At 39.0% G+C, this 25,420-nt stretch overlaps 1 protein-coding gene across 4 annotated transcripts in view; it reads right to left on the bottom strand.

Annotated features, from left to right (window-relative positions):
* Nucleotides 1-23,159, bottom strand: part of Diaph2 (diaphanous related formin 2) — a 745,764-nt gene extending 722,605 nt beyond the window's left edge. For all 4 annotated transcript variants that reach the window (XM_041636640.1, XM_041636641.1, XM_041636642.1 and 1 more), the window contains exon 1: nt 22,706-23,159. In XM_041636640.1, coding sequence (XP_041492574.1) covers nt 22,706-22,837 — 132 coding nt within the window. In that variant the 5' untranslated portion in view covers nt 22,838-23,159. The remainder of the gene's footprint in view (nt 1-22,705) is intronic.
* Between the last annotated feature and the right edge of the window lie 2,261 nt (nt 23,160-25,420).

The raw sequence follows: 25,420 nt of genomic DNA, 5'->3' as shown, positions 1-25,420 counted from the left end.
CAGGTCTGTCCCTGATATTGTACAGGATACAGCACCTACCTCTCCCTCAGTCTCCCATACAGTTCATACCCCAAGTTAGTCAATCACTAAGACTGTTCATTCCTAATACCTCCTCTTTCTTTTCACCCTCAAAAGCCCCAGTACCCAGCAGTACCCAGCACTGGAGGCTCATTTCCTTACTACTCTAACTTCTCATATTTTCCAACCACCTATCTTACCTTTTTTCAATAATTTCACCTCATTTTTTTAAATATCTGGATCCTGAAGCTGAATATTCGAATGCATAAAAATTCTGAGCATATGTGAGGTGGTGGGTCAGTTGTAGAGCAATAAGTATCAGTTAACTGACCTAAGCTGACATGAAGGGTGAGGAGTAGGGAGTGGGTTAAACCCTAGAGAACACAGCCCACTCACAGATCTCATTTGGATACAGTGGATTACTGCAACCTATGAGAAAACATGAAGCCATTACTGTAAACATACTCTCATGACTCAAGAGAACCTAGAAATTTGGTTTGTATGTGAACTCCCAATTCTTAAGGGTTGCCAAACTCAAAAGTCAACACTGAAAGTCAGAAAAAACAAATCCGTGAGCTAGAAATGCTCCACTGTATAGTACAGACCCTAGGCAGCTTATTAATTCATATTCTTGGGGACCCACACTACTGAATACTAATTGATTAGGTCCATTGCTGTTCTAGAGCGTACATTTTTTTAACCTAGCTTTCCTGGTGACTTAGAAGCAAAATGGTTAAAATACCACTGTTAACAAATCTGTATAAAGAGAAATCTAGATTAAAAACAATGAGGACAGTAGGGGAAATGGAAACTATATTTCTAATGCTTTGAAAAACCTCTCATTCTTCTCATTCAACATGCGCCTACAAAAATATGACTTAGTATTAAACTTGTTTCCACTATGAACAACAGTACACATTCATAAACATATCTTCAAGAAATATATGAACCTAATTAAGATTATTAAAAATGGTTTTGTTGAATGTATTGGACATTAGAAAATAACAATGTAGTGATAATTAGCACTAAAATTTAAGGTAGTATTCTACAAATCAATTGTATTCTGTTTACTAACATTATATTTTGGTATATAAAATGAAACAGACCCATGTTTTAAACATTATTTAGCCCACTGTTTGTGAAAGTTATGAAACTGCACATGCTAAAATCCATGGTTTCCTGAAGGCTTAAGTGTTTTGTTTTAAATACTAAATGAATATTTCCCCTTGTCAAGTGTAAGTGTGACACACACATACCACACATACACACACATAGAGGAAGTGGAAGACGTTCTTAGTGACTCAGTTCCTAGCCTATTTTGTTTCATATTAATAATCTTTCCTGTATCTAAATCCCAGCCATTCATAAGCCACTTACCAAATGCTGACTCACACTTTTATTCTCTGTATAATATTGTCAAATTCTCCATAACAAATACCTGTATCTCATTTTCAACTTTAAAAGCTAAAGATAGCATTTGAAACTAAACTGTTCTATATATATATATATATATATATATATATATATATATATATATATGGAATGCTACCTATGGGAAGAAGTGTCCCATCCTAATATGCAGAACAGGAAGCTAAGCCATTAGCACAGGAAAAGCTCCTGGCTGTCAGTTCTAATTCTGTGGTAATAAATCATATGGCCTGGCCTGGGAGAGACACTCTTAAGAAGCATATTATTCATGGCACCACATATGGGTGTCACGGAGAAAGAAACAAAACAGAAACTACTCTGACTCATGATTGGGTTTCCAATTCCCAAGGCAACATCAGTAAAAGGAGGGGAAAGAACAGGCCAGACAGTATTTTTGGATCAACATACCAGGGAAGCCTCTATGCAAGGGCCTTTCATATGGCTATGCATTTTATGTATTTATAACTCAGGAAGTTCCTGTCCTCTTAGTTTATAGTAATACTCGTTGTGCCTGGGAAGGAGAAGAGATTTAGCAAGAATCACAAATCTCACATGAGAAAGTTGTCAAGCACAGGATGAGTCCTGTATCAAGGACCTATGCCTTTATAAAATAATTTTGCAATGCAACACTGGCCTATACATCTTTGTTTTCAGCTAGACTGAAACTCCAAACAACCATTCATCTCATCAAAAATAAAAAAATAAATGTTTATTTTAAGGAAACAACAGCGAAATCCTAAAACCCTACATCTATGCACATATAAACACACAGATACACTTTAGAGTTATGTTCAAAATAACATAACCAATAGCCACCACAACTATAACTAATGTAACTCAGAAGTTACAAATAGGTTTGTATAAGAACTAGACATAACTCAGCTATATATAATCCTGGACCAACTTTTGTACACCTGGTTCTTATCTCAAATTCATATGAGAATCAAATTGCTAATTATCCTGTCTTAAAAGTTGTAGTAATAAAACTAAGCCAAAATGTCTCTTAGTTAAAAAAAAAAACTAACCTGTTGAAGTAAACCACTTTAAATAGGGACTTTAAGACAATGCTAAGATTATTTTGTCATAATTGTTTCTAAGTTACCTTGTGGTAGGCATTCCACATATGAAAATAGAAGTACTTTAAAGAAGGTAGATTTACCCAGTTACATATGACACAAATCTTGCAGCTTCTCTTGGAATATTTCAAAGACTGTAAGGCTCTAATCCAGCTAAGACATTACATATTTGGTTTGACAGCAGAAATCCTGTAATCTAAGTTATATGACCTTTAAGCCAGTATCTGTTTGTAGGGGAAAAATAACAAGAGCTTGACGTAGAACAACACAAACTTGAGAAGAGCAGGTCTATAGAGGAGTTGGGTGGCAGAAAGGGCCAATTAAGTTGCTACAAAACGAAGTCATCAAAGTGCATGCTATTTATAGTATGTATTTAGTTTCACAGGTTCAAATCTGTCAAATTAAAGCATTCCAAAGGATATCAAAATTAATGGATGCTCTATATTTACATTGCAAACAAGGCAATTACCAAGTAGTTTTAACAAGAGTTTAGACTTCGTTGCCGGGCGGTGGTGGCGCACGCCTTTAATCCCAGCACTCGGGAGGCAGAGGCAGGCGGATCTCTGTGAGTTCGAGACCAGCCTGGTCTACAAGAGCTAGTTCCAGGACAGGCTCCAAAACCACAGAGAAACCCTGTCTCAAAAAACCAAAAAAAAAAAAAAAAAAAAAAAAGAGTTTAGACTTTGTGATATTTTCAATTATCAAAACTCTAGAGAAAGGTCTGATTATAAGCTTCAATCATCTCCAATCACATCGTAAGCTCTACTCCCCCTACTCCCTTGCTCAAACACTCTACTCAGGTTACAGGAAGAAGCAAAACTGTTTGAGTAAGCATCTGATGTTCACTGTGGTTGAGCCAAAGTCTCCCCATCTTGATAACTATCTACTCTCACACACATATCCGGCCCTCCCTGAACTCCCTCGTAGTTTCTCAAACATGCCCTCATTCTTAGCTCCCTTGTAATTTTGTGTTGTATGCTGAAAGTGTTTCCTAAAGAATCACAGATTGAAATAATCTCCCCTATGATATATTGGTATTAGGAAGTATCTGGGGCCTTTCCACGATATTAAGAACTGGACGAGAGATTACTGGGCTCTCAGCCATGTAAGCCTAGCAGCAGTGTGTAACCCACAGAGGACCCTCACCAGAACCTAGCCATGATGACATCTTGATCCTGGATTTCCAGGCTCCAGAGCTGTATAAAATAAATTATGCAATACATAAGCCATCCAGTCTACACTGTTTTCCTATATACAAGCCAATACTGACTATGATACACATACTGTTCTCACTAAAGGAAATGCTTTTCCTCACTTTATCACCATTATAAACAATCTCTGCACTTTTTAAGAAGCTTTATAGCCTTATCTTCCCAGGAAGTCCTCCCTACTATTCCATTTGAAGTGAAACTCGTCTGTGTTCCCAAACACCTTTACCCCTGTGTCTGTACTTACCACACTCCATCCTGTACCAGATGTTTATAACATCATATTCTTCAATTCTGTGTACATAGCAGTCAGAAATTGCTTATCTTCACCCTAATAATGCTTACTTATCTTAATACTGAGGTGGGCTCCTCTAAAACATTTATTACATTTGATTAATTATTGAACAAGAAGAATTTCAAAGATAGAATTCTTCAAACTGAGTAGCTTGCCTAAGCAAGTCATCAGTACTATAACTAATGATGCAAACCTACAAATTGGATGTTTAGGGACAAGGCCCAGCAAATCTGACCACACTAGTCTTCATGCTCCAGAACCCAGATCAAACATACCATCTGAAGAGGCTCTCCAGTCTCTATCAGGTACAGGATGTGGCACTCCAAGTAGCACTCTATTCACACCTATTTATTATTGCACTTATGACTTTATAGTCACCTATCCCTCTTTTCTCAATAGGCCATAAGATTCTCAAGAGTAAAACCTATTTGTAACTGTACTTATGCCCTCAGCATGATGCCTCATACACAGCAAGGAGATAATGTCCATGGAATTATCGAACCTTGTAGCATACATTTATAATGAGCACAATGGTTAGGATGACTTGTGTGTGCTGCAGAATGGAAATTGTAGGTCAAAAGTAAAGAAACTGATCATGTCATCTTTAAGCAGGTAAAAACAGGTTAACGGTTATATGAAGAAATGGATAAAAAGTACTTAGAATTCACAAGAAATGAATAAAAGTACAAGAGGAGAGGTTATTGCAAATAGATGGGATAATGCAGTAAGTGGCTTCAATTAAACGAAGGGAAAAAACAGAAAGAGATCGTAATTAGAATTAGGTGCTTAATATTATCCTCAAATACAAAATACCCTTGGCTTCTGGTGAGTTGAATACAAAGTAGCCAGTGACTTTCATTTGTCAAATAGGGAAGTTAACCTTGATTCAACTGGAACAGAAATCAAAAAGGTCAGTCGGTAACTACTAATAAAGAAATACAGTTTGCTGATAACTGAGGCAAGGGTAAACCTCAACTTGAAAAGGTAAACTTGATAAATACCATGTGAGCAGACGGATGATTTTCATTTTTCTTGCAAAGAAGAATACTGAAACAAAACACTGGCATAAAGTATTTTCCTTTTGCAGGGCGGTGGTAGCACACACCTTTAATCCCAGCACTCGGGAGGCAGAGGCAGGTGGATCTTTGTAAGTTCGAGGCCAGCCTCGTCTACAAGAGCTAGTTCTAGGACAGGCACCAAAGCTACAGAGAAACCCTGTCTCGAAAAAACCAAAAGAAAGAAAGAAGTATTTTCCTTTTAAAGCTGTATTTAGTCAAACCAAACCACAACTCTTTGGCTTGCCATGGTTTAGTATCCATATGAGATGTTGATGGCAGAAGTTTGGCATCAGCTACATATAGGTGGTATTGGGGAGAGGGGCACACTGTTGCCTGAACTGGTGTAGAGAGACAATAAATAGTGAGAAATCCATGAGAGTGTAGGAAGAACTAAAACTTTGGAAGTTAACAATTCTAGAAGCAAAAGGTACCAGAGAAGTGATTTCACAAAGTCTAAAATAAACACAGGTCACCAGGTGTGGTCGCACACACAAGTAATCCCAGCGCTTGTACTAAAGCAGGAAGACTGCGAGTTCAAGGCAAGCCTGAGCTACACAGCAGGAACACATCTCAAAAATAAATAAATAAAAGCCATATAGATGAGGAGTTAAATCTGAGCAGCATTAAGAGCTGGCAATGGTTCAAGAAATAAAATAAAAATCATTATAATAACTTATTAGGAAGAGAGCACATTTTCCCTAGTTGTCAGAAATTTGATAGGTGATAAGAAGGACAATTCACAATAAAAATTTGATAGCAGTCCAGTCCAGCAGGCTTGTATTAGCAGGAAGGAAGAAGATAAAATACAAGTTGTGAGGGCCAAAGACATGACAGATACTTCCTTGAAAACATGGATGATCTGACCCTATCTCAATACAGGGCAGAGGACAAAATGGCCAAAGCAGAATGTCTGAGTACCAACAGGAATGTATCCACACTAAATACAAAGTCAGAAGATCTAAAGCAACGTCTTTCAGGCCTGGCAATCTGTCTCAACCTTGACATTTTGGGTTGAATACCTCTTTGTGAAGGGAACATATCCTATGAATTGTAGACTATAAAGCAGCGCTGTGGGCTCTCCACAGTATATACTAGTAGCACCGTCTTCCAACTCTAAAAATGTCTCCAGAAAATATTAAATATTTCCTGGGAATTAAAAACTGTCCCAATCAGAGAACCACTGGTCTAAAGGAGGTGTGTGAAAGTTTTGGTGGCAGAGGAATCCTACGCCCTTTCTTACATACTTGTCCTTAACACAAGTTAAAGCTCTCTGAGCTTGATGAAGTTAAAAATAAAAGGAGAATATCAACAACCAGGGCTACATGGTGGGGTGGTTTGAATTAGATTACAAGTTCAACCACACTTCCCCCACACCTAGTATCCAGCATTTGAACACTTGGTACACTATTAAGGGAAGTTTTATTGGTATGGTGCTGTGGAATATTATTTTACCTAGACAAAGATGTGTTACATTTGTTTATGCTGAAGAATATTACTTTAACTGTGTAAATGTCTGTTACTTTTGTTTATGCTGCATTTGTTTAATTTTGTAAAGATGTGTTGCATTTGTTTCACCTTACCTAGACAGAGAAAGGATACGCAGGGCACAGGCAGAGAGAATACACAGGAGGAGAAATCAAGGCTAAAGAAGAAGAGAGGAGAGAATGAAGGGGACATACCTGGAGCAAGAAACCAGGCAGTTGTACACAAACATAGTGAAAAGTAAGATATACAGAAAGAAAGAAAAAAGCACCAAGGTAAAAGGTAGATAAAGAGAAACAGATTAATTTAAATTAAAAGAGCTAGCCAGAAATGAGTCTAAATTAGGCCGAGCATTCATAACTAATAAAAAGTCCCAGTGTCATGATTCGGGAGCTGCTTGGTGGTCCAAAAGAAAAAGCTTGGTACCGTATGGATTTGATGGGGTAAGTATATTACTGGAAATGGTCTTAGAAGGTTAAAACTTCATCCTCTTCCAGTTTTCTCTCTCTACTTCCTGATTGCATTTGAAGATGTGAGCTCCCAGCTTCCTGCTTCAGACTACATGTATGTTGCTTGCTGCCATGCCTTTCTGCAATAATTGTCTCTTAACTTCTTAGAACCATAAGCCCAAATAAACTCTTTATTCTATAAGATGCCTTAGTCATGGTGTTTTAGCGCAGCAATGGAAAAGTAACTATATACATGAATTTTGAAGGATAGAAAAATTTAACAATCGAAACAATAAATTTTTCATCTGCTTAATTACTAGCCCTCTCATCTTATCTATCTTTCTCTTTCAAGCATGGTAAAGAGTTCAATGAAAAGGACCAACATGGAAATTTTAGCTCATTAACATTAGTAAGTATCAAATTACCATGGAGTATCCCATATAAATGCATAAATATTGTGTCTCATTAATTTTTAATAGTGATCATAAGTATGAAATAGCGCAACTGCAGGCTCCAGGCATATAGTGAACTATTCATGGCATAATTTACCTATTATAGTGTAGTATCTGCACTACAGGACAGTACACAAGCCAGGAACTAAGCTGGAGACTTAAAAACACAGGCACACAGACAGACAGACAGAGAAGGACATGGGGTCATCCTTAATACAAGAATGCCAACTTTATTGTGCTCACGGGCAGCCTATATAGGGATCCTTAACTGATAGCCACACCCCAGCTCTAGGCATCTTTCAGATGCAGGCCCACCAGAAATCACTCCCTTGTCATCAGCTGCAGGCTGCTCAGAACACAGGAAAACAAGCTGTTTACAAGAAATTCAGGGTCTGGTGGTCCACAGCCCGCAACATTATAGTTTTTAAAATTAAAGGCATTCTTTTTCTTTCTGGAGGGATGATGCTTAAAGCTGAGAGAAGTAGTATCCAAAGTACATTAGGCACTCTCAATTATTTGGCATTTAAGCCCACAGTTAAGGCCTCTTACTAGGCACACAGCAATGCTAAAATAGTCTGTCACAAAACTTTCTGCAGACTAATTAAAAAAAGTTGGCACTTGGCTGACTATACCACACTTTTATAGCAGCCAATCTTTAGGCAAAGCAGACACAGGAAGCGGCAGGAGAAAGTAGGTGGTTCTTGGCACTTCCCTAATCAAGAAACAATGCATATCGTGTGCTTGTGTAACAGGAGACAGCATTAGTTTTCCAAAGCAGTTTTGCCTCGCACAAAAGTTCACAAACAAACAGAAAATGGGGAGGGGAGGGGAGAGTAAAGAATGCAATAGGACTTGCCATGTATTCTGTTAGAAAGCACTAACGTACAAATGGGGAGAAAGAAAGGGAATGGATCACCATCAATGAGAGTAGTAAAGCACAGCAAGCCTTTAGGTGACGCAAAAATTATGGAATAAAGGTCAAACTACCAAGACTGCTATTTTTAAGAACTGTGTTCATGTAGCCTTAAAATCCACAGTCATATCCCTTCTGTGCCCATGGCACTTTTGCAAATGGTCACATATCTTCCCTACTATTTCATGGCAGCAATTCAAAGAATTTTAACTTGGGATATTTCAGTAACATTGAAACAAACGGTCCCTGAACTGTCTTCTAAATTATACATAAGCATGGTGCAAATGTAGGTCAGGTCCAAAACATCACCATTCCACAGGAATACTGGGTCTTCTGGCTAATTTAGAACAACCCCAAGGTTTAGGCTCTTAGACAGTATAGAACACTGATGGATTAAAATATAGGTTTTTATAATCACGATGGTCCTAAATGCCAAGTTCACTGTTGCAGATTCCCAGGCAAGTTACTTAGCTGCTCTGAGCCTTTCTTGTTCCCTACAAACTGATGCTTGTCAGGATGAAATGTGTTAATATTCAGAGTGAGACAATCCACCATCAATCCTAGAACATCCCTGTACATTAATGCTGTGTATGTCAAGACTAAAAGGTGCTGCTGGGATTATATGCAGACTATTTTGCAGGACTTTGTTTGTAGCAAGTAATTTTCAGAATGAGGTAACATCTCTCAATCCCAGCAAAGACCAAGATGTGTGCTTGTCACTATTAAGGTGACAAATCCCTCACGTGTTGTTCGACTGTAGCACAACTAACTTCCTGTACCCATGATCCATGTCTACCCTATCAGACTTAAGATTATGGTGAACCTGAGTATCGTGCAGACATGTTACTATTACTTTTTCAATGATAGTATTCTTTATGTCTGACCTAGATGCCTTAGATATTCTGCAATCATTTGTGTAATGGGAACAGTAGGTACAAAGGATAACATCTCATACTTTGCATGATTCTTAAAGATTTATTTGTAATTATAAGCATGGGGAGTTGGTATGTGCACATGAGTGCAGATATTCAAAGAGGCCAGGAGAGAGCACTGGATTTCTGGAATAACAGGCAGTTGTGAGCCAACAGACATCGAGGCATGAAACATGGGTCCTCTGCAAGGGCAGTGCTCCTAACTGATGAATCATTCCCCCAACCCTCTTTGTATGGCTCTTCACAAATACATGTAATGAATCCAGAAAAGCAATGAAATATGATATGATATTGAGTATCACTGAATTATTTCTGGATAGCCTGAATATTTGGTTAATGAGCCAAAGAAATGGCTCAATGCTTAGAATAACCTAGAATGAAGCTAACATTCTCTAGAAGAAAATATATGGATAAAAGAATGTTGCTATAGTCTTCATTCGACTAGAATAATTCAGATTCTAGAAACCAAACAAAACTATAAAGTCAGATAGGATATTCAGTTTTTAATATTCAGCCTAAACAGTGATTTTCATACTTCCTAATTTCAGTCTAACTAAAATCTAGACATAGTGCATTTTTGTTAAAGCAGATTCATTGCAACTCTTAAATCTTTGATCCTTAATATGTAGAAGCTGAAAGAAGTCCATGCAGATCGTCTATTTTAACCCCTTTGTTATATAGAACAAACTGACACATTTAAAAAAAAAGTATGTGCCCATAAATACATTTTAAAGTTAGTTCATTTCTGAGAAATTTCCTCAAATAGCCAAAAACAATCTCTTTTAAGCAGTAAGATGACATACATATCCTAGCTAACTTATTTCATCTCTGAATAGCATAGGAAGTACTTTTATATCCTACAAAATACAATCCAAGGTCTTAACATGTACTATGTGTTAAGATAAAAATGGAGTTTCCACTAGCTCATGGCAACACTCATGGTGATGAGTATGAATGGGAAAGCTATTACAGAAATATCTGACACATTCAACAATTCATTTAACATTCAATGACAATTCTTCTACATTGACAGTCTTCAAAAAAACTAGTAAACATGATGAGGAGTATGATCTTCAGTGCTCGAAACATTCAAGTGATAGCATTATTTTAAGGGGAAGAGGGAGTTAAAAGCCCGAATCTGCAATGTAATACAATAATACACCTTGATCTATAATTAGCTGGAACAGAACTGGAATGACAAGTGTGGAACACTGGGCTTACAGCCCTGTACATTCCCTACTTTCATTTGATATAGAGACAGGGCTACATAAAATTTAGGATGTAGTCTCAGGCCAACTCAGTTTATATTAAAATGGAGGGTTTGGATCTCACAATAGCATCTGAAAACCGTTTGATAGAGCAATTATAGGCTGTAATGGAAAAGTGTAAGAATTTAGAGATAGCAGAACTTAGGTACACTCTACTTTAGTAAAACAAATACATGAAATATCTGAGCCACCTATCGTGGATAAAATCCAGGCCTCTTTTCTTTTCTTACCATAGTAAACTTATTCTTCCATTTAAAGACCATTAGATTCAACCAAAGAGGGGAGAAATGTAAACTACTGCAGTGCCAATGACAAACGATCTGTGATGGCAACCTAAGAAAGGTTATTTTCACTCATAAATGTTTTACATACACACTGACTCATCTGGAAAACATTGATTTCATAATGAAAAGTATCAGACTGCAGAGCATATTATAAGAAGTCCTGTCTCAGCCGGGCGGTGGTGGCGCACGCCTTTAATCCCAGCACTCGGGAGGCAGAGGCAGGCGGATCTCTGTGAGTTCGAGACCAGCTTGGTCTACAGAGCTAGTTCCAGGACAGGCTCCAAAGCTACAGAGAAACCCTGTCTGGAAAAAAAACAAACAAAAAAAAAAAAGAAAAAAAGAAGTCCTGTCTCTGCCAATCCAATCTTAACATTCTGTATGTTCTCGCCTTGTATCATGGGTGATGTAAATGAAAATACGTTCAAGTTACAGTACAAACTTCAAAAAAGTACAGTCATATCCATATGATCCATGACTATGTAAAGCTCTTTGAAAAAAATAATGTCAAGAAAATCACTGTGAGGAGAACAGAAAGAGCAGAGCCTTAGTTGAACTTTGAGCCTAGGCCCTCAAGGACATGGTCATCCATATGTGAGGATTTGAGAATTCAAAACCTAAAGCAGTCAGGTATAAGACAATATATTACATAGACATACACATAATATGCCTATTCAAATGAATGACAAATGAAATATACCTATTGTAGAAGACTGGAGAGGCAGCTTCGCTGTAAAGACAACTTGTTAATCTTCCAGAGTAACCGTTTGGTTCTTAGCACATCTGGCAGCTCACAAGTACCTATAACTCCATTTCCAGGGATCCAATATAATCATGCACACATATGAACATAAAAATATGCATGATTAAAAATAAAGAATAATTTTCTTTAAAAAACATCTACCCTAAATGAACCATTCAGCCATGCCCTGTGCTTGCTGAATTTTCATCCACGTATAAAAATAAAATACATTTGGTTTTAAGTGCATCACCCAACCCATACAAGACATTTGTGTGAAGTAGAAAAATACTCCAGGAAGACAGAGCCTTGTGCCTGGCATATGCTGGAAATAGTGTGATCTCCATGGCCCAACCCTACATAATGACACTGCTCTATTGTATGATACATGTTATTAAAGGTCAAGATATAAATGCACAAGGCTTTGCTATCTGCATATAGAACCTTCCTAAATAGCTCTGGCCAGCTTAATATGCTACTAAACATTTCAGATTTTACCAGTGATTAATTTCCAAGCACATAAAACAGGACATGCATAACTTAACTTCCCTTAAGCAAAACAAAAGGAGAAAATGCCAGCTGCCTATGGCACCCCAACAATTATCACTCATTTACATTTATGTGTCTAGAGGGCAATCAGCCACTTGACTGAATCAGTAACTGCTCAGTCAAGAAGGTAAAGAGGGGACATAGATTACAAGACTAAAATTATTTAAAAGTTTATAAAGTTTGAGAAATTATATTACTTTTCAGCATTGTAACAGCAACAAACTGGTATCTGAAGAGTACTGGTTATACAATTTCTTTAAACCATCTATGGAGAATCTAGACCATTTCTGCAAGTTGATCTACTCCAACAATCTGTAAAGCCATTGCCTCATTAATATAACGTGGTTTTCAAGGAAAACTCCAAATATCTATGAAAAAATTAGATGGTAATTCAGATTTCCTGGCAAAAGTTCACTGACCCAGTCAACTAGATGCACATCTAGAGTATGTCAGAGTGGCTAAATAACAAAGAAAGCTATCTGAGGTGCCAAATTGGCATTTATTTGTAATAAAAGTACAGGTAGTTAGCTGAGCGGTGTTGGTGCGCATCTTTAGTCCCAGCACTCAGGAGGCAAAAGCAGGCAGATCTCTGTGAATTTGAGGCCAGCCTAGTCTATAAAGTGAGTTTCAGGATAGCCAGGACTACACAGAGGAACCCTGTCTCAAAAATAAAACAAACAAACAAAAAATACAGGTAGTAACCTAAACATGTTATTGTGTGTGTACATGTGTCGAAGAATTCTATGTATCTCTTATATATATAGAATTCAAGAGTATTTTCCCATTTGCTCAGCTATCTACAGCACTTCACTAGTAGGAAAATTCTTCCACACAAACTCCACTTCAAGAAAGTGAAACCAGAAGTCTAAATTTGGTATATTTTCTATGATACAGAGTAGTTATTCCAGTCTACCCACACTTGAACAGATAACTTTTACAGAATTATAGACAAATGTCAACCTAACTTAGATTGATATTTATGTAGACTAACTTTGAACAATATTTTAACATTATTTAAAGCTAAATTTATCTAAGGAAAGTTTGGAGCCATATATATTAATTACACATGCATTAGATTAAAAATTTAATTATGTTTGAGGTAATTGATGATACTTGATTATGGGTTGAACACTGGACGATACCAAGGGTTGTATTAATATTTTAAAGATGTGACAGAGTCATAGTGATTGTTTTTTTATTAACAAGTCTTCAATTTATTCAAAGGAATTCAGTTTCAAAACTTAAATTACAGCAGTCAGAAAAAAAAGTCAGAACACATAATCAGTACTGCCTGTTCTTGTGTTTAACACTGCGGTGGCTTTATTCAAAATACAGCTGCACAAAAGCATAGTGACTGTTTTTAAGAATTCAGTAATCTATAGAGATGCACAGTGAAGTCTGTAGGAGTAGAATGACACAATATTCAGAGTGTGAACTAAAATCTCTGGCAAGGGAAAAACAAAGGACACAAAGTAAATTTAGAAATTCTAGAGGTCTAACCACTCTACCTGGACAATAGATAAACGGTAGGTCATCATATTATATTCTTTTTTTATTTGTTTTAAAATATTTCAACTTAGTTTTACTTCTCTGGATAAAGAGACCAACAAATTAGTGGTAAATGAAAAATTCCTCAAAAGGTTGAATGGACATTTATCAAAACATGTGGCTATCTATAGGCAACCATTACAGCACAACAAATAGATTTTTTTAAAAAAAAGATTATGAGCTAAGAGAGTAGCTCAGATGGTACAGTGTTTGTCTAACAGGCATGAAGTCATAGGCTTAATTCCTAATGTCTCATAAATTGAGCATTAGTGGAACATGCCAGTAATCCCAGCATTCAGGAGGCAGAAACAGGAGGATAAGAAGTTTAGAGCTACCCTCAACTACATCGACAGTCTGTGTATATAATACTCTGTCTCAAAAATAAAGGACTGTATTCAAATCCTCCTGTCCCTTAGGCAAGCATCACAATTACCAGTGACTGAGTCAATGGCCATTTGTAAGTAATTTCTTCCTAATACTGTGTTTGAGTTGTACATAGATTGTCTGATACAATTAGAAGCTTCTCACTTATGAGAGGCACCACTTTATAGATACCAAACAATAAAAATGGGAGGCTAATTTACTCATGATTTTGAAAGCAATGGAACACCCTCTTCCCAGAATAATGCAGTAAAATCTTCATTAAACCAAGCACAGTACAAATGGTGATGAGTTAAAAATTGTGTTTTCTATATTACTTCACAAAAAGGGCACCAATATCTTCTTCCACAGGCCACTTCACACGAAGCAAGTATCTAGATTTGTTTAAGGTTCTGTTTAAAACTATAGTCAAAATATATCACTTGATAATAAATCAGATTCAGTCTGATCAGGTCATAAATTTCAACTTGGAGAGAACACATTTCTTTCTATTTCTGAGGTTCACAATAAACAACCATCTGAAAATCTGTATCAACCTTTACGTGCATCAATTGTGAGCTGTCTTCCACAATGGGTATCGTCCATATGAAACCCATTAGGTTGAAAGATTACAGCAATGTTTTTATGTCACTTAACCATCATCTTAGCTTTTTCTGTCTTCAGAAAAAAAAAAAAGAATGTAACACAGACTCTTAATCTGACAGAAGGAACTTAAAATGAGAAAAATCTGCGTCTTTGATAATAACTATTTCAATGCTAAGGCTACACGGTAATATATTAATCAGGTGGGCTGATTCATATAAATTAGCATATATTATTATATACTATTTTCAGAGCATGCTGGTATTTACAGTGTTGGTTAAGATCGGGTTAGAAATGAGTAAGATTTCACTTAAATGACATGTTGCTACTGGCAAAGTTCTTAGTACTTACAGTGAAATCTAAGGAGGTTTATAATTATAAATTGTTCAAAAAGGAACAAAAGAAGTGAGAGACTGAATAGCTTTCTACTTTTAAGAGTCCCTGAAGCATAATGACTCAGTGCTATAGATAACTTCCACAATAGAGGTGACAGCTTTTAAACTTACCTCTAAGTCAATCCCCATAACACCTGAATGACTCAGTTTCCTTATTTGTACAAGATCACTAAGCTCCTTGACAAGCCAGAATGTCATACGTACCTACTGAATTTTTTTAAGAAAAATTTTAAATACCTGAAGTTGATCAATTCAAAGAAAACATGTTCTTTAAAAATTTAGACTGTGTGCTGGAGAGATGGTTCAGTGGTTGGAAGCACTTACTGCTCTTACAATGACCTAAATTAGTTTCCCAGCACCCACATAGTGGTTTCAAAACCCTAAGAACCTCCAGTTCCAGGGGACTTGATAGCCTCTTCTGACCTATGCACACACCAGGCACATACATATGTGCAAGCAAAAACATTCATACACATAATATAAAATAATCTAAATTTAAAAAACAGTAAAAAACTTGAGTGAACAAGTTAAGCTCACATTTACAATCATTCAGAAGAAAGGATGATTAGTAAAAGGACAGAATATATAATGCTTCAAAACCAAAGGGAATTAGAGAGGAAAAGAAGGAATCAATGAACAAACATCTGATTTTGGAACTTTATACAATAATAATATTAGGGATTTCAAACTGCAAAACTGACATGAAATTCAACAAGCACAAACAATATTTTTTTTTCTAAAACTGGGGATTAAGCCCCGGTCCTCATGATTGCCAGGAAAGTACTCTAACATGGAGCTACACCCCAATTCCATAATCACATTTGATTCAGGTGATATAAGAAGCTAACAGTAATAACATTATAGAATTTCATAAATGTGTTCTTAATGTTTACTGTATTTTATCTAAGCCCCTTTGTCTGGCAAATCAGACAGACAAGGTCGCATATTTTTGTAGTTCCAGCTACTGAAGGGACAGTGTGACAAAAGGAGCACCTGGGATCAGGAGTTAAAAAATGGCCTGGATAACAGAAATGCAGGATCATGTCTCAAAAATTAAACTAGTATTTGGGGCAGGAAACCACATCTCTGACTAGCAGATATTAATTAAAGACCTGAAATTTCTGGTATTAATACTCATCAAAGATCACATGCAAATAAAATAGAGGAAGGAGACTGAAACCCAGAATTTTTCACTCTACAGTCCATATCGTTTTTAGATTAATCTGAAGCCTCCTAGTAATAACAGCAAACTGTTACTTGGTGCTTGGTAATGTCAGTACAATCTCTCTGCATGGGCATTCTGGCTCTGACATCAGAAGAATCTAAACAAACAAGGGGAGGAGGGAGTTTCTCATGACCCTGAAGAGGTTGTATGAACTTCTAACTCAGAAAAGACAGAGGAATCAGGCATGTAGGCTCCGGTCATAATCCATGCATTTGGGATATGGAGGGAGACAGGATCCGATATTGGCCAGCCTCAGGAGCTACATAGTGAACTCAAGACCAGACAAAGAGAAACAGGAGAATGAACAGGAAAGTTCATTTGATAATATACACATGTACATACTAAAAAAACAAAAACAAAAACCTATGACACATAAAAGATAAAAAATTGGGGGCTGGGACGTTACTTGGTTGATAAGAGTGCTTACTTAGCACATATGAAGCCCTTAGTTGAGTCCTCGCAACACATAAACCAGATACAGCAAGAAGCACGTAATCTCAGCATTTGAAGTAGAAGCAGAAAGATAAAAAGTTCAAAATCACCCTGAATAACATAGGCAGTTCAAGGCCAGCATGGAATAAATGAAATCCCATCTTTAAAAATAAACTATCAGTTTTATTTTTATTTTTGTTTGGTTTGTTGTTAAATCTCTTTTCAACAAGGTAAGTCCCAAATATGTGACCTATAGAGAAAAAAAGTCCACAGCTAATAATCATTGGCTGGTTTACAAGAATAAACATAAAAAGGAGCCATGTCAGAAGCATTTTGAAATCTCTCTAAAGCGAGATCAGTCTATAACACTGAAACTCATGACAGCTAAGTGTTCAGAAGAAAGAAGAGCCTTCTTCCTCAGTAAGATAAAATAGCCAGTGAAGGTTTAAAGGAAGAGAGCACCAAGCTGGGCTAAGAAATCACTGCGATTCATTAAAGACAAACAAGAAAGATGCTTCCAACTTGGTGAGACTACCCAGGGTGGTGTCAGGAAGTAGAGAAAATGGGAATTACAGGGATAAAGAAAGGCGGATGCAGGGCAAACATGAGAATCTACTGGAACCCAGGACTCTGAATGGCAACCTCCACCATGCTACTCTGCTTCTCCTGCCTGCCCTTCCTCCCTCCATTCTAGCCTCCCTTTCTAGTAAATTCTCTTCAGGTATAAATTTCTTTCTGAAAGACATGTCTAATCAGGGAACTCTCATTTTAATCTCTCCAACAACTTACTCTGACTTTCAGAAAGAAAGGTGAAATTCCAACATGAGACACAAAGATATACTGTGACCTAAAGCCCAGCCTTTTGTGGCCAGACTCACTAATATAACTTCTTTCTGTGTCTGCCGTATTTTTGTTTCAGCCACTCGTATCTAGTTTGAACATTCTTTATTAGCATATTTCTACATCTATCTAACTTTGTATATTTTGCCATTTTTTATGTAGAATGCCTTCTCCACCCCAATCCCTCACCTCCTACCCCAACCCCTTTCATTTAAAGTTTTATTCATAACTTGGTGCACATGTCTTCTACTATAAGCTTTTCTCTTTTTTTAACCTTTTATTTATTTTTGCAGCTTTGACATCATGCATTTTGATTCCATTTATCTCCCCATCCCTTCAGATCTGCCCTCTGCCCTTGTAACCTTCCCCTCCAAAAATTAAAATGAAATAAAATAAAATAAAATTTAAGAGAAAAGGAAAAAAAGAAAAAAATATCATCATGGAAGCTGTAGTGTGGCCATTGAGTCACACAGTACACCCTTTAGTCCACATATCTTAACTTGCAAGTGTTCATTGCAATGAGTCATGGGTCTGGTTCGAGGCCTCTGGCTTCTGCTACACTTATGATACTGAGCCCTCACTGGAACTCCTCTTGTTGCCCTGGGCTGTGGAGATCCTGCAGTTCTGAATCTGCAGGTCCAGTCTCTTCACATGCTCCAGGAGATTATGGATGGGGTGGATGTTGGGGTGCAACAACTCATAGCCCTTGTTCTGGGCCTGGGTGGCTGCAGGGTTCATCAGCTCACCAGCTCTCCAGCTCTCCCCCAACCTCATCACCATGGCTGAACTCCTCAGCACTACCTCAGCTGCAGCACTCACGAAAGTGGGCCCTGTACCTTAATACATAAATACATAAAGATACAGTTTTTAAAATCCAGTTTGACTGGGCAGTGGTGGGACATGCCTTTAATTCCAGCACTTGGGAGACAGAAGCAGGTGAATCTCTGAATTAAGAGACTAGTTTGGTCTACAGAACAAGTTCCAGGAAAGCCAAGGTTACACAGAAAAACCGTGTCTATAAAAACCATGGAAAAACAAAATCCAATTTGACTAAAATGCTCCTTTGTGACATTCTTATAACACTCACATATAATTACCTCCCGTCTCTGCTTCACTGGATTAGGAGTAATTTTTTTAAAACAAGGTCATACTCTATAGCCCAGGCAGTCCTCAAATGTGAGATGTTCCTACTTCAAGAATGCTGGAAATACAGATGTGCACCATTATGCCTGGCCTGACTATGAGCACTTTCATTTCACCAAATTTGGAAGTTATGGATAGTACTTGGTAAACAAATTCTGTACATAAACCATTAAATTCAGAAATTATTATTTAAAATCAAAATGTAATTCATCAACTGTAAAAAAACAAAATAGCCAAATGCTCAGTTACATAGTAACCAGAATATTAGTGTGCTATTATAAAGAGTTTCTAGTTAACAGCTAAACATCCCAATTCTGGCTTCAATCTACCTCCCCTGCCTATCAGAACAAGTTATTAATTTCACTATCAAAAAAGCAATAGCTTCAGAAATTATACAGGCAGAAAATCAAAATACAAAAGTTTCAAATAATGTCAAGCTACTCTATGTCTACCGTCTTATGATAGAAGATGGAGGTATTAGATACATGTTAAAAATGTCCCCCTCACGCTCGCTCGCGCGCGCGTGTGTGTGTGTGTGTGTGTGTGTGTGTGTGTGTGTGTGTGTGTGCGTTTGCATGTGTATGCATATCTTTGTAGAAGCCAGAGGTCAATCTTGGGGGTCATTCATCAGAAGGTACTTCCCTTTTTGAGACAGTCTCTTTCAAAGGAATCTGGGACCCCTTTAGTTAGGCTAGGCTGGCTGGCCTGTAATCTCCAGGGACTGGCCTGTCTCTTTCTACCCTCTGGGATAACAAATGTTTGCCACCAGACCGGGCTTTATACCAGATTGCTGGGCATCAAACTCAGCTCCTCATGTTTACATGCAAGCACGTTACCAATTGAACTATCTGTCTAGCTCCAACATTGCATTCTATTATAGTTGAGAGAATTGCTTTAAATATGTGAGATGCAGGACAGAGCTTCTCCCTTACACTTCTCTAGGGTACTTTCTCTCCTATTCAGTTTAACAAAATACAAGCCATGGTTGATATCAAACTACTAATCAATCTAAGAGCTGTACTCTTTAATAGCATGTTACAATGTTGGCCTAACCAGAAAGTTACATAAAATCCAAAACTCTAATACTAATATAATATTTAAACTGCATTGGGTTATTGAAAGAACTGACTCCCCAAATAGAAAGATGGATGGATGGATGGATGGATGGATGGATGGATGGATGGATGGATGGATAGAGGAGGACTCATTAGAAGGATACATATCTGAAAAAAATGAAATAAATTCCATTAAGATTTGACTCAAATAACCTTAAACAGAAGTCATTACAGTTCTGAATGACCAATGTGAAAAAGGTCTCACTGATAGCCATCAATAAGCTGAGAATATAAATAACTGTCACTTTGCCTACAAAAACATACCTTATATTCTCATTTTTCCAGATCCACAAGCAACTAAATGAATGCAATTGCATCACAAGTCCAATAGTTTAAAAAGCCATTAGACTACAGTGATCCAGTTAATTTTTTAACATGGCAGAAACTTCTGTCATGGCTGAACAGTGCATAGATATTGTGACCTAAACTTTTTATCCCAGCAGGATTTCCTTGTATGGCTCTTCATTGTACCCAGTGTTTTCTCTTCTCCCTTCATCAGACTCCTCAATTCTCCCACCGTCATCTCCTTTGCTGTCTTTTGAACTGCAATGGTTCTTTTTCTTTCTACAAGTCACAGATGGTTGTGAAAAACTTAACAAAAGGTATGAAACCCAGAAAAATAAACATTTCCAATTTTTGTCATATAATTTGAAAAGTTTTGAACCCCTAAAAGCACAATAACCCAGATAAATAATTTCTATTGCCATATGTCTGTTTTATAATCACACAGAACTCCTTTACACATACTCATAATTGAGAATTATAGTCTACATAATATATAGCATTAATGTTTTAAAATTTAGCCTAAAGTCTTATACTTGCAAAACTTTAAGAATCTCAGGTGAACTCTTCCCTAAAAAGTTTACCAAATCATATTCCTTGGTCAAACTGTGTCTTAAAATATGCCATACTGTCTTCCTGTTTTTATTAGTGTGAAACGTTGGTTTATAGAAATGATGTAAAGCTCAAAAATATACTTGATGGGGAAAAAGATAATTCATGTCAGTATTATGCTCTGGGTTCCAATACTTGATCTACTGTTCACTATGGAGCAGTGAAGTTGGCTGGGAACTGAAAGTGATGCTATCTCATAATCATCTAGCTACCTTGTCAAATCAAGGAAAACATGAAAGAGGAAATAGGAGAAACAGCCAAAGCGTGGGAAGAATATTACCAAGGTGTTCTTACTAATTGAGATAAATGTTTTTCCTTTAGCGTCCTCCAAATTGGAAGATCCTTACTAGATGAATAAGACTACTTATGAAAACTATCCTTTAACTTTTCTTTTTAATGAAATTTTTTACTGCTGACCAGTTTGTACTGGGACAGGTGTGGGGGAGATAGAAGTAAGATCATTCTTTTAGCACAAAATTTCAAAGCCACATCATTAAAACTCTGACTACTTGGATGGGTTGGGCGTGGTAGCTCATACTCATAGCACGTTCCAGAATAGCAAGGACTATATAGAAAGACCCTGTCTCAAAAAGAAAAACAAAACAAAAACAAGTTAGATTCATTCAACTCTAGAAATACACTCAGAACTGTTTTCTCGAACTCATTATGGTGCAGACACTCATTATGACTGTGTTAGTCAGTACAGAGAGTCAAAAAGGCTGTGACTCCATTTCCTTATTTGTAAACGTGGGGGTAATGGAACACATTAAGCAAGTGATTTGAATGGATTCTCGGGTTTGAATGGAATTGATGAGATTTTAAATTTACAATATTAATCTAGCACACGTCCTTTCCCACATAATGGATATGTCCTAATGTCTGACCCGTTTTCCTGTATCGACAGTCTGTAATAGGAAAGCAAATAGGAGCCAAAAGAGAAGTGCAAGTCCAGACCAAATGGCCAGATGCCACAGGAAATAGTTTGAGTTGCATGTCACTGTCTCACCCTCTCTTCTATTATAATCAAGTTGTTGCTTACAGCTGGAATATAGACATGCAACATGTGGTTTGTGCTTGGGATGTGGACTGGGAATCTTCTCTTTCAAAAGGCTCATGAGAGGCTGAAAAGTTTATTTGCTGAATCTGTGCTGGAAACCCCTTTCTCCATATTCCCCTGAAATGAGAAAGTTTACAAAAAAGAGGAACCCTTTTAACTGATGAGCTGAAGAAACCCCAGTATTTCTCAACCCAATACGAGGCCCTGTAGATCTCATGTCTTTTAGCAGGAAATGAACTACAGCTACTGGTCCACACTGTCAGGACTGTCAGACACATACAGGGCATATAACTGCTTTTGAGCATTCTCAACCAAGTGGAAACACTGTGTCGGAATAGTCGGGGGTGGAGGACCTCGCCTAGTCCCCAAATCCCAAGCTCGCTCCCCTCAAGCCACAAGGTTCCAAGGAAATGTTTCTCGGGCGCGCACATGGTGGGGGGAACGCACGCAGGCAGGCGCCTCTTCCTTGGATTTCTGGCAAAGTCGAAGGACCGGGAACCTATGTTGTGCTTCTCTTGATTTAAGTAGCTACGAGTGGGCTCCGATGTGTTCGAAACGGAGAGGAAGGAGGTTTCCCTTGCCCTGGACCCCAAGTGTTAAGAGGTCAAACAGCAACTGACAAGAGGTAGGAGGGAAATGGAATCCCGCAAAGAAGGTTCGCGCCCACAAGTTACACAAACAGCCCTACCCAGTACTCTAGGACACGACGAGGGGTGTCCCCAAGCCGGGGTGGGGCCTTTCTCCTTCGCAAACTGACACGAGAGAGGGCCGGGTTAAGTGGAGAAAGGGTGCTCTTCCGCCCCCACGCCGTCTCCGTTCCCCGAGTTGCGCGGCGAGACCACGGTTGCAGCTGGGAGGGGGGCCCGGGTCCCCCGCGTGTTCCACAGCAGGACGATTCGGGGCTCTCGGGTCCCCGAGACCGGCTGGGGTTGCGGGAGCACTTACCAATTTGGGTTTGTTTTTCGTTTCCTCTTCGTTGGCGGCCCGGTTCCCCGCACTCCGCTTGTTGCTCCGGCCCACGCCGGGTTCCTCGCCGCCGCCTCCAGCTCCCGACGCCGCCGCCCCGAACTGCTCCATCTTTCTCTGGCCCTGTCACCTGCCGCCCTGGAACCCCACGTCTCCTCAAGGGCAAAAGCCCCTCGGAGCGCTCCGGATGTCCCGCGTCCACAGAAAGAGAGGGTTGCCCGCCAAGAGCCGCTCCCAGGCCCCCGGGTCTCCCCAATCCCAGGCTACCCCGACGCAACCACTCCAGTGCTAGCACTCAGAGCTGGGGCAAGCCCTGCCCCTAAGCAGCTGCAATCACCAAGGTCGCCTCCGCCCTCAGGGCGGTGTTTAGGGTGGAGGAAAAGTAAGTGCCTATCTCTTTAAGACGGCCTCCACACACGTGATTCATCAAAGTGCCCGCTGTCGGTTGCCCGGGCAGGCGCCTCAGAAAGCCTCTTCCTACTCCTGGTGCTGAGCTGCCGGGCTACTGAGCATGCCCGGAGCGGCGACTGGAGCCTAACAGAGGACATTCTGCTGTGGTTAAGCACTGATTTCACTTCCTGATTGGCCTAGCACCAAATGGAAGAGAACTAGTCTAGACGGATAAAGGGGAGCCCATTTTAGAGATAGGGAAACTGAGTGAGGAGGATTCTCATTTGCATTTTACTGAGGAGGCCTACTGAGTGGCCTCAACATTTCAATAATGTTGGCCAATGCACCTTCCTTACCCTTAGGGGTTGTGCTCTTGCTACACTCTGTGGGAAGGTTTAATTAGCAAGGCAACTGGCAACTTGTAGGAAAACCACTGGGAGTTCTGATTAATTGCCTAGACAGATTGTATGGGTCAAAGTGGAAAGAGTGGGTGCTTCTGTTTGCCATGATTGCTTTGTGGCCAAAGAAATACAGTCATTGCTTTCTTTCCGGGCTGTTAGTGGTTAAAGCCACCAGTCCCTCACCAAGTAATACGTGGGGTGATATTAAGCTCTTTAACCAAAGCACTTCTTTACAGTTTACCATTGAACTGAGTCCTCTCTGCGATTTCCCAAGATAGTTTAGATTCAGAGTTATTGTGAAGAATCAATAAGATCTTGTGTGTCATAGCTTTATTTAAAAGATAACCCCCTAGACAACTGCCGGTGTTGTTATGCAGCACCAGCGAGCAGCATATATTGTCCTCAGCCCTTGGTGCTGTCCCTCCTGTTTCATCCTCAGGAACTAGATTTCCCCATTCTTTTTCAAAGGATCCCTTACAAAAGCAGGGTTTGAAAGAACCACCAAACCATCACGGAATTAGGAACCAAGTACTAGGGAAGCCACTTGTAATATAAGCTTAAACACCAAATCCACAAGCGTGCCCATAACTGTTAATGACCAAGCTAACTTTAGGCTGTGAGTTCTTTAGACCTTGTACAGTTCAATTTGAAGTTCGTTATACTGAAATGAATTTGTGTCAGAATGAATAGAGTGAGTATTTATTAGGATGAATTTGACCATGATATGGGTGTGGTGACGCAAATAACTTGAACTGTGGGCTGAAAGGATTTTAGATATCTCAAAAGAGCTCAAATACCAGCTTTGTCTTTTATCATTAAGTTTCATTTTAATCCTGCAGGCAGTAAGTCTCTGTTCCTGAAGTAGCCAGCTACCCAAGGACGGCAGCACGGGAGGGTATGCTCTCCAAGATACATTTGCTTTCTTGAAGGTCATGCTTAACTTTGAATTTGATGTGTATTTTGAATTTGAGTCATTACATACATACACAATTGAATTTATCTAAATGTCATACCACCTAAAGTACTGAGTTAAAAAATAATATGAGCTGCAGAAAGATTATAAATGGTATGGCCAACAATTTGACATACTTCTTATAGAAGAAATGTGGGTATAGGTCAAAGCGAGTGGCCACCAAGTTTAAACGTTGCTCAATAATCTGTTCAGCAAATATCTTTAGGCCAGATGGTATAAAAAGTTCTCTGTGTTGGAGGGCTAAAGCTGACCTAATTTCTGCCCTTTATGTTACTGGAAGAAAAAGGCTAAAAGAATTGCATCATGAAACAAAAATAGGTGACAGGGAATGCACGCAGTGCATATGTCAGAGGCTCAAGAGCACCTTCCCAAAAAAGATAAGGCTTGACTTAACTGTTAAAAGTCTACTTAAAGTTGTTATGGTTTTGGTCCCTTTAAGAGACAAGCCACACCCATTCCCCTCCCCATCCGCTGAGGCAGGCTGATCTTCAGCTTCTGGCCTGAGCTCACTCTCTTTTCCATCTTCCTCTCGGAGAGGCAGCTTTGCTTCTGCCTCTCTCCCCACTTCTCTGTTTCCCCCCTTCTCTGTCTCTTTCTCCTCCTCCTCTCTCTCTCTCTCTCTCCCTCTCTCTCTGTCCCCCCCTTCACCCTTCCTCCTCCATAACCCCCTGAATAAACATTCAACCTCACCCTGCATGTTGTGTCTATCCATGTTTCTGTCTTCTGCCCGCCCGCCATGTATCTCCCTGCCTGGAACCAGCCATTGCTCGAGGACCAGCAGCCTACTCTGCCTGGGGCCCACTGCCTGCTGCCACATGGCCCTCCGCCACTGCTCAGGCCCCCGCTCCGGGACCGGCAGCCATTTCTACCTGCGACTGGCTGCTCCCAGAGACCGCTGCCTGCCACCACATGGCCCGCTGCCACCATTTG

The sequence above is a fragment of the Microtus oregoni genome, unplaced genomic scaffold (genome assembly GCF_018167655.1).
Source record: "Microtus oregoni isolate MIOR12 unplaced genomic scaffold, Mior012 000050F_000, whole genome shotgun sequence".
In the NCBI taxonomy this organism is placed as follows: Eukaryota; Metazoa; Chordata; class Mammalia; order Rodentia; family Cricetidae; genus Microtus; species Microtus oregoni.
This window is presented reverse-complemented; position numbering and strand designations above follow the sequence as displayed.